Source organism: Haliotis rufescens, unplaced genomic scaffold (genome assembly GCF_023055435.1).
Source record: "Haliotis rufescens isolate VD_foot unplaced genomic scaffold, xgHalRufe1.0.p SCAF_17, whole genome shotgun sequence".
Taxonomy (NCBI): domain Eukaryota; kingdom Metazoa; phylum Mollusca; class Gastropoda; order Lepetellida; family Haliotidae; genus Haliotis; species Haliotis rufescens.
In genome coordinates this window covers 31,138,809-31,149,644 of record NW_025963857.1, presented here as the reverse complement: position 1 = coordinate 31,149,644, position 10,836 = coordinate 31,138,809, and the positions used below count along the sequence as shown (strand labels likewise).

Sequence of the window (10,836 nt, the reverse complement as noted above, 5' to 3'; positions counted from 1 at the left end):
TGAATTTCCTCTTTGGTGTCTCACATACCGTTGTGTTCCAGAGATATGTTTGCTCATAGATACCATCGTACACATCCATCATCCACAACAGAAAAAATGTCCTCAAATGTCATGCTCTGCTCGTTGTCAAGCTGTAGCCCAAGTTGACACTGGCTTCATTTAAATATGATAATTGAACATATGTCGCATTCTACATAATGCACCACAGCCACTTCCAATTATAACCAAACAAACATTGTTTTCTGTCACCAGTGTATATTCATACAACCATTTAACGTGTCTGTTTTCTCATTAAAATAATATATCCAATTATCTTTCATAATAGAACGGATCACACACTTTGCTAAACATGCATAATGGAGTCGAAATTCTTAAGTGTTCATTCTTCTGGCCTAACCTATTCCCTGTTATCGTTTTCAGAAATATTAATTTGTCGTGTCTCTTTGGAATATTCGAATCACATCATACTGTGGAATCCGATATAAGTACATGTGTTTATTGCAACTGTATGTATAATTCCTACCAAGGGATAGGCAGTAGAGTTACGCTGTCATCCGCTTTTAGGAGTAGTTTGTCTTCAACGCTGCTTTGAAAAATATTTCATTAAAATCATGGTATGTCAGCCTTATGGGGAGGAACGTGAAACACAAAAGCACAGGTTAATTGTCGCTGTTTGGGGTAGCCTCAAACGTTTTCTCAACATGTCGAAATCCCTGGTTCGATTCCCTTAACGTACAATGTTTGAAGCCCATTTCTGGTGTCCCTCGCTAGAATATTGTTAAAAGCGGCGTAAAACAACAGTCGCTGTGGCAGGTGGTGTGGTCACATGATGAAAAGGCGATCACAAGTATGCATCTGTCGAACCCTTCACAAGACACAAGCTACTGCCTACATACTGGAGTGGCTGTAGAACTCGTCAATATACACTCGTATATTATGGCTGGGTAATGCTTTATGCAAAAAATAAGAACATCTATATTGAAATATGCATAATTTATATTCATATCTCTTTACCGCGGCTGCTTATGGTGACAGCGTTATAAAGTTCAGTCAAGAATCGTTGACTAATCGTCAGCTCTTTGGTACTTTTGCCTTGACCTTCAGTTTGGCCATTTGTTTCTCAATCAGCCGTAGTTGTTGACTCACCTTGTTCTGTGACGACAACATGACGTCAATCATTCTGTTAACCCGCGTCATCATTTGACTGAGCTCAATCAAACCAATCGACGTACCGTCAATTTCTGCCAAAGATGCACGCGCAAGTCTCATAGTCCTCACAGCGTTCCGTAACTTCCAGTTCAGGATAGTAAGCGACCTTCCAGAACCATACCTGCATTTGTTAATCCAGATCCGGACAACTAGCTTCACGACGTTTGCTGCGGCGGTTTTTCGTTTATTCTGCAGGTGTATTCTTGTTAAGAAGTTATAAACATAGCGTTCTGATCTGCTCTGCTCCAAGCGGCGGGCTAGAACAGCAACCAACAGAGCACACGAACCTAGTCCCATGAGACCGGTCACAATGGCGACAAAATGTCCGCATTGGGTATGTGGCGTCAAATCCCCGTATCCAATTGTCAGGAAGGTCATGGCGGACAACCACATAAAACTTGTGAGATCAGTTGTCGTGGTGTAGTACAGTTCGCAGGTTCTCATAGCCCACACACTTACTGTATACATGGATAGCATTATGAAGGCAATCACAAACACGGGATGCTTGTTCATGGCGGACTTCAACACAAAGAATGGGTTTATTCTAACTGTACTCAAGGCTCCAATACTCTGAGTAGAAGGATCTGTTAGAAGCCGACTATGCACCACCATGAAACTACCGACAATATAAAGCCGGAACATCATTAACACGGATAGGATTCTATCAATACTGGAGGCAACTTTAATTTCCTTTACTGTCTCCATGGCAATATTAATATCTCCAGGGAATGGGTGAATCGCACAGACGACCAGCTCAGCTACCAGCATGAACCACGTGGATAAGGGGGTAACTACGAGCGGGTCATCCACGCCACATTCCACCATCCGGATCTCCATCCCCGTATGGTAATACATGCATATGGCCACCAACAGCAGCAAGGTAGAGATCGACGTCAGAGACTTAAGGCAAAGGGACACTATATGACCTTTCTCGTACATGTTGGAGAAGTAGAGTTCATTTTCTACCACCATGAATATAATTCCAGATATCGCCGTCGCAAACTTGAGATCCACGAGCCATCTTCGCCTCTGGATGAGTTTCTTCCTCAACTCAAGCTTAGAACCCAGAGTCTTCTCTCGTTTCTCTGCTTCCGGTCTCGCGGTCTCACGCCTGCTGTTTCCCGAGTTTTCCTCCATGTATCTACTGGTGCTTAACTTGTCTGTGACCAGGGGATGTGAGGGGTTGTCATCACTCATGTCTACCTGGCAAATATATAACACTACAGTACTGGATGTCTACCTGGCGAATATATAACACGACAGTACTGGATGTCTACCTGGCGAATATATAACACGACAGTACTGGATGTCCACCTGGCGAATATATAACACGACAGTACTGGATGTTTACCTGGCGAATATATAACACGACAGTACTGGATGTCTACATGGCGAATATATTACACTACAGTACTGGATGTCTACATGGCGAATATATAACACTACAGTAGTGGATGGCCACCTGGCGAATATATAACACGACAGTACTGGATGTCTACCTGGCGAATATATAACACGACAGTACTGGATGTCCACCTGGCGAATATATAACACGACAGTACTGGACGTCTACATTGCGAATATATAACACTACAGTACTGGATGTCTACCTGGCGAATATATAACACGACAGTACTGGATGTCTACATGGCGAATATATTACACTACAGTACTGGATGTCTACCTGGCGAATATATAACACGACAGTACTGGATGTCTACATGGCGAATATATTACACTACAGTACTGGATGTCTACCTGGCGAATATATAACACGACAGTACTGGATGTCTACATGGCGAATATATAACACTACAGTACTGGATGTCTACATGGCGAATATATAACACGACAGTACTGGATGTCTACATGGCGAATATATAACACGACAGTACTGGATGTCTACATGGCGAATATATTACACTACAGTACTGGATGTCTACATGGCGAATATATAACACGACAGTACTGGATGTCTACCTGGCGAATATATAACACTACAGTACTGGATGTCTACATGGCGAATATATAACACGACAGTACTGGATGTCTACATGGCGAATATATTACACTACAGTACTGGATGTCTACATGGCGAATATATAACACGACAGTACTGGATGTCTACATGGCGAATATATTACACTACAGTACTGGATGTCTACCTGGCGAATATATAACACGACAGTACTGGATGTCTACCTGGCGAATATATAACACTACAGTACTGGATGTCTACCTGGCGAATATATAACACTACAGTACTGGACGTCTACATGGCGAATATATAACACTACAGTACTGGATGTCTACATGGCGAATATATTACACGACAGTACTGGATGTCTACATGGCGAATATATTACACTACAGTACTGGATGTCTACCTGGCGAATATATAACACGACAGTACTGGATGTCTACCTGGCGAATATATTACACTACAGTACTGGATGTCTACATGGCGAATATATAACACGACAGTACTGGATGTCTACATGGCGAATATATTACACTACAGTACTGGATGTCTACCTGGCGAATATATAACACGACAGTACTGGATGTCTACCTGGCGAATATATAACACTACAGTACTGGATGTCTACCTGGCGAATATATAACACTACAGTACTGGACGTCTACATGGCGAATATATAACACTACAGTACTGGATGTCTACATGGCGAATATATTACACGACAGTACTGGATGTCTACATGGCGAATATATTACACTACAGTACTGGATGTCTACCTGGCGAATATATAACACGACAGTACTGGATGTCTACATGGCGAATATATAACACTACAGTACTGGACGTCTACATGGCGAATATATAACACTACAGTACTGGATGTCTACCTGGCGAATATATAACACTACAGTACTGGATGTCTACCTGGCGAATATATAACACTACAGTACTGGACGTCTACATGGCGAATATATAACACTACAGTACTGGATGTCTACATGGCGAATATATAACACGACAGTACTGGATGTCTACAAGGCGAATAAAAAAACCTACAGTACTGGATGTCTACATGGCGAATATATAATACGACAGTACTGGATGTCTACATGGCGAATATATAGCACAACAGCAGTGGATCTCGCACCAAGCACCGCTTACAATATTTTCAATGTTTCAATATTTCAAACCCTTTTCGCGAATACCCGGTAACATTACTGATTTTCAGTGATCCATTCATACAAGTTTCACCGCTCTTTTGCCTTTTACGCCCAATGGAATCACTATCATTTGACAATCGAGACTGGTTGTTCTCTAACGTTAACGTTATATATTTAGTATATTGTTCAATGCAAAAAAAGCATTTAAAAATAATCTTATCCTTTTTAAATGTTTATGACAAAACATATTAAATATTGTTTTTGTTTACATTGATGATGAAAAACATTGATGATCTAATGGCATGTTTGGTCCACGACAAGATTTATTTGACGACTCTTTCAAATGCTCACCTGTTTCTCATGATCCGGTACCTGCGAGCATCTGCAAGAATATACAATGCTCTTGTGCCAACTTACCAAAATGTACCGGTGGTATCGTGGACACTTATCAATAAGAATTAAACAGTAAATAGTTCCAGAAGAGACATGGACGTTCAAACAGCAAGGCAACACACACAATGACCTACCAACAACAAAGCGACATATCACGCAATGATCTTCAAACAGCAAGGCGACATATAACCAAATATACCTTGTGCTATATATCGTCACATCACAGAATGGTACCCAAACAGCACAGCGACACAGCACATAATGGAGTCCCGTCTCCTCCGTGCAATACACACACGATGCAAAATATGTTACGAACACATGTATTGATGCAATAACCCACGCACGACACTTCCTATATGGAATATTTTAAAACATATATTGAGAAAACGGAATATAACGGAAATTTGATTGGGTTTATATGCAAAATGTTCAGCGATCAATATTCATGTTTGCATAGCACAAACTATGTAAACAGTTGGTCATATTGCCATCAATAGTTCCCTTCAAAACATCCCTGGCATAGCTATGTATTTGTAATTGTAATTTCGTGATATTTCAACACATGTACATGATTTCATAGTTTGGTGTGAAATTATATGTGTCTGTTGAGAAGAGTTGTCTTTAGAATAATGTGTAAATTTTATATATAAATACAATCCCTTTGTTAATGTGGCCTCCCATGACGTGTTGCTGTACTTTGAGAGGTGAGAGATTGACTTACGCACACTTAAACATATATGCGTGAGTGCATGCGTGCGTGCGTGCGTGCGTGCGTGCGTGCGTACACACATATGTCGTGTATATTATCTAGTGGGATCCCCAACTGACCGCCCCACACAACTACTCACCGATGATAATACACCCTCTTCATAAGTCTCAGAGTCTGTTTTCTGTATGTAAATAGCTGCTGAAATGAGGGGTGGTGGGGGAGGGGTGGGGGTGGTGGTGTGGGTGGTGGTGGTGGTGGTGGTGGTGGTGGTGGGGGGGGGGGGGGGGGGATACACATTACAAGTCATTTGGCCACCCTACCCATTTAAGAACTTAAATGACTGGCGTATAAACTAATTTGTCGAATGAAATTCAATGATTATCACGTGCACAACGCAACGTTTCATTTGACTTATTGATATTTAAAACTCCATTTTTAATGCAACTAGGTTTTGAGCACTTTTAAATTTCCGAACAAAGTAATGATTGTTTTTCAAATTTCCGTCAATATTGTTATTATCTTGTGTCAGTGTACTTCAGTACATATCTACACGACAAAATGTCATGGTAGTTTATGGATATCTGTGCGTATTTGCCGACTTTATTACGTTGAAGTCCATGGTAGAAGGGAATCGAGTTTAGACATTTGCTGTTGTGGAAAATAACCAACTGGGCTGATGTGAGGGATGAAGTGAGTTTGAATTTTTTCATTGATGTGATGTTACCCGTCAATACTAGTTCTTATTGGACGTAGAAAAGGCGACACAATCTATATCTCTGCGTTTTGCCCCCCGTTACCTGCCATCACGTCAGTTTGTTTCTATTCGCAGATTGAACCAGGTTGAGCAACTAACTATTCTATAATACCAGTAACTCAAAAATGTGTTACTTGTGTCATAAATTCAGAAGTAAACGACCGTTTTTGATGATGGGGAAACAGTAACTCGTTCAAGATTCGTTACGTCTCAACATTCGAATTGACCTGATGACCGTCGCTTATATCATTTCAGAAAGAGAGTTATCGCCCGACCAATCAAATGACTAACAAGAAGTCGACATTAGCCAAAGAGAAAGAACCTTTCTCGAGCACTTATACTGCACTGGTTTCAAACTGGCGACTTCAATTCAAGACTACGCTTTGAAATAGATCTCGATTCAAAATTTGAAAAATGAAGAAAACAACATTCTTGAATGTGTAATAGGTGGCCAAGATTGCATGGCGGTATAATGCAAGGATGCTTCCGTTCAAATGTTCAAACAATGATTTTGACGGGTTCATTCGGATGAAAGGTAATTCTGGGGTGACCCGTAATGGAATATCGTCAGATCTTTATTTCTTTGATTTCAATGAGATTGGTTGCCGTCTGGCCAAAATATTATCAGCTTACCTGAGCTCTGAGTCGTGTCTGAAAAGAATAATCAAAGATGTAGAAGGGTGGTTAGAAGGAAGGCCGCCAAAATCCATGACCGATAATATTGTTATGACGGTAAATAATTGATGTTCAAACCAGCAGGCTTATCATTAAAGCTATGAACTGTCGGCCATGGCTGCATATTAGGGTGTAATCCCTGTAACACATGTAGTCCTATGCTGACCCAGTAAATCGGTGCATTATGGGCGGTCTCTCAGAAACCTACAGGTATCCAGACCATTGTAACGAAGAGTCGGAGTCAACCTGTCAGCAGCAACACCTGTGGGACCATTCGTCACCATTCGTCACCTTTACACTGACCTCCAGTCGGCTTGGGGAGCTCTCAATATGTATTTGACACCACAATAGTCTGCATATTATACAGTTGACTTGAGGTGGGTTCGATTAAGAAAATTTGAGTGACCAGAGTCAACCGAGGTTACAACATTTCTGGCAACCAGGGGTGACTAAAGTCAAAATAAGTTATCCATTGTTCATCAAGGATAACTAAGAGAAGTATCCGAAATAGAACGTATAAAATGCAACCTTAAATTTGCCAGGAGATGGAGAAACACCACAACACAACAACACACAACTATATATGAGAAGTTAACAAGTGTTTCATTTCTTGACAAAGCTATCATTGTATATATAATCGTTTCCATTAAATGCATGCAAAACGACAAGAAAGTTCAAAATTCACGCCTAGAACATCAAACGACATCCAAATCATTATCAAAGTTGCATAATTAATTCGAAAGCATTTATATCAACGATCGAAAAAGTTATATTTCAATAACGCATTTCAGTATACGCATGTATTCTCAATATCTGGTTATTTATATTAATTAAAATCCTTCTATTCATGATTGAAACTGATGTACCGCATCCCAAGAGTTCGGTAGGTATAGAAAACTAGATCAACCGAAGTATGACGGAAAATAGTTAACATGTGCTAATATTGGTCCCCCAAGGTTATCTTTGGTTATACCGTGGTCAACACCGGTTCACCTGGGCCGTAAAGGGTTTTCAAATCGAACGCGAAATTTGTCATATTATATCATGCATATTCGTACTGATTTGTACATGTGTCGTGGCCCACAAACACTAAATAAAACACTATTACATTCGGCTTGTCCCGGAATGGCACGAGTGTTCAATGCTGAATGCTCTGGTTTCATCAAGCCTATTAAGTTTGATTAAAACCGGAAGTCAACCTATGGACGTTTTTATTTTCCTTCTCTGGTGTATGGATCCGCTGAGCCTAAAATCCTGGAATGTGAATGCAAGAAAATTCCAGTTGAGACCCTTTCTATAACCTGATATTCCTACGCCAAGCAGTATGTGGTTTACTAACAACGCAAGTTTTAACACTCCTGTCACAGTTTACAAAATGCTAAACGAAATTAGAGAATTTGATTTTTGTCCGATGCCAGTTTCTTAAAAAACGAATAAAGGGCTAAATGATCTAATCTTATTTTTTCCGACCATCCAAGATTTTGAGAAAAGAATACGTAAACCAACTGTTCATAATAAAAATGTTATTAGCCATCACTTTACTTATCCGTTACTTTACTAAAGGCTTTTCGGGGGTAAATTATCTGACGATATATCGCCCCTTGGAAACAGTCTCAATCGTAGGGCTTACTCTGAACCACGTTGTTCAGTCGAATTTTGAACAAAGTAGAAATAATTATCCCCAACGGAAACAAATGCTTAAGGCTTAATTGCCTTGCTGTTAAGAATCTTGCTTTTAGACATCCCAAGGTAAGGCGATGACCACAGCACACTGACCAGAGCGTCTCAGCATCCAGCAGCACCAGTCTAGGCGTGGCACGGTGAGAACATAGCACCTGTGACCAGCTGTCTCCCTTTGATATCATCCCCAATGAATGACGTACCACATACTCCCATTTAGCCAAGAGCGCGTACCGCCTGTATACCTACAAAACCAGATACCCTTTGTGTTTCCGACTTTAAAAACAGGCAAATGATCAGGCAGGCAAGGAAAACAGTTCTAATACGGTAGAACCAATACTTGCAAATATCTACCTGAGAGATGACAGTGGCTGACATCGGCGCGGAACATTCGTTTGACCCTCGTCAACAGCAGTGACAACAACGTCGTGAGAAAACCTCCTATGCGTTTTGTTAGTGTGTTCAAATCGCCTATCATGGTGTCGGAAGAACGGTGTTACAGTGCTCTAGGCTGTGTGTCGCCAAGTGATTGAGGACGGGGACGTCATGACAGTCGCGCCGAGCATCTCCTCACCTGTCGCTGTCATAATATCCACTTGAACTGTGCCGTGGTTTTAAGTTTCATATTAATATTTTTACCTTAATTATCACGGGTAATCATGTGTGAACTTAACATGGTTCCATAATTTACATATATATTTCTGAATCAATTATTCAGTGAAATCTCGTTAAAACACACACACACACACACACACACACACACACACACACACACACACACACACACACACACACATGCGAGCACACACACACACATGCGAGCACACACACACACATGCGAGCACGCGTCGTTATATACGTGTGCAGTATAGTTTTGAACGCGACCTTCAACCCAAGTTTACCTTACTCCTCATTTCACCTCAATCCTCGTGTCACCTTCTACATGCAAGATGGCCATTGCTTTGTAACGGACAGGATAAGCATTTATGTTCTCATTTTTCTGTTGTCATTCTTTTCGAAATACGAAATAATTTGGAGAACTATTATGGAGATTTGTTTCTTAAATGTAAATTTAAACAAATTAGGGCATTTTTCTTGTTGTGTACACACGCAATGGTCTCACACACACACACACACACACACACACACACACACACACACACACACACACACACACACACACACACACACACACACACACACACACACACACACACACACACACACACACACACATCGCGTCGCCACATTAGTGCTCCTCTTGTCTCGAACTTCGGATATGTTTCATTGTCCTTAGGACTTCGAGTTAACGAGTTTTTTTACTGTATGTCCTAAGGAAACGAAAGAAGATCATTGTATTAATTAAGATAAGATTGCATGCTTGTTTAAACCATCTACCACAGTCTCCAAACATGTAGCTGGCCTGTAGGGTTTAATATTATAAACCCCTTAAGGTTATTTTAACCATAAAGGATATTTTAATTAAATAGTTTATTCCTTCCTCGTTGTTCCGTCTGTCATTTAATCTAGCGACACTGTCATAATGCCCGCTTGAAATACGTGGTGGATTTGAGGTTTTACGATAAAATGTAATGCCTGATGAAACTGCCTTGCACAATATCCCGAACGGTGTCTGTGGAGCACATGTAACAATGACTAACAATATGAAACTTAATATCTATAACAGCTGGTTTCAATATTGCAAAGACTATCTAAACCTTTAAAAACAACCACATTTTATGGCTCTATTCGACATAGGTTAAAGCCTAACACATCGACCAGTACCTGGACCGCCTCCGTGGTCTAGTGGTAGAGGGTCCGCCCGGAGAGCGTCATACCAAAAGACGTTAAAAGATGGTACTTGTTGTTACCCTGTCTGGCGCTCGGCATAAGGGACTGAAACAAGGACTGGTCGGCTCGGAGTCAGTATACTGTGTCTGAGTGGGGCATTCATGTTAAACTGCGGCATGGTATCTCAGTGGGCTAGCACTATAAATCGGCATCAGTCCGGACTAGTACAAGCAGCCACACACACACACACGTGCATGCACGTCGCTATATAAGTGCAATAATCTTGGACGCGACATTAAATCCCATTTCACCTCACCTCACCGACCAGTACCTTAGTAAGAGAACAATATAGTGCCCTGTTTGAATGGGTTTTTCAATCTGTGCCAGAGTTGTGAAAGTTCTTTTTATCAAAAATTTGTACATCATATTGACCCCAGCATCCCCTGAATCGTCCCCAAGACTGATGGGTGTTTATCGGCTGTAT

The 10,836-nt window shown here is 40.9% G+C and overlaps 1 protein-coding gene across 2 annotated transcripts; it reads right to left on the bottom strand.

Moving 5' to 3' along the window:
* Positions 1-863: 863 nt before the first annotated feature.
* On the bottom strand, positions 864-9,135 carry LOC124142527 (small conductance calcium-activated potassium channel protein 3-like). Of its 2 annotated transcripts, XM_046511055.2 has the most exons (3): positions 8,916-9,135; positions 6,840-6,857; positions 864-2,408 (listed from the first exon to the last, which is right to left on the bottom strand). In XM_046511055.2, the coding sequence occupies exons 1-3, from the start codon at positions 9,037-9,039 to the stop codon at positions 1,072-1,074; spliced, it is 1,479 nt and encodes a 492-aa protein (XP_046367011.2). In that variant the 5' UTR covers positions 9,040-9,135; the 3' UTR covers positions 864-1,071. The 2 variants fall into 2 exon arrangements, with proteins under 2 accessions (XP_046367011.2, XP_046367012.2); XM_046511056.2 differs by lacking the exons at positions 6,840-6,857; positions 8,916-9,135 and adding an exon at positions 4,943-5,271.
* Positions 9,136-10,836: the final 1,701 nt, after the last annotated feature.

What these genes read in the sequence shown, in the direction of transcription:
- LOC124142527 (XM_046511055.2), bottom strand. Translation starts at nt 9,039, where the DNA reads ATGATAGGCGATTTGAACACACTAACAAAACGCATAGGAGGTTTTCTC.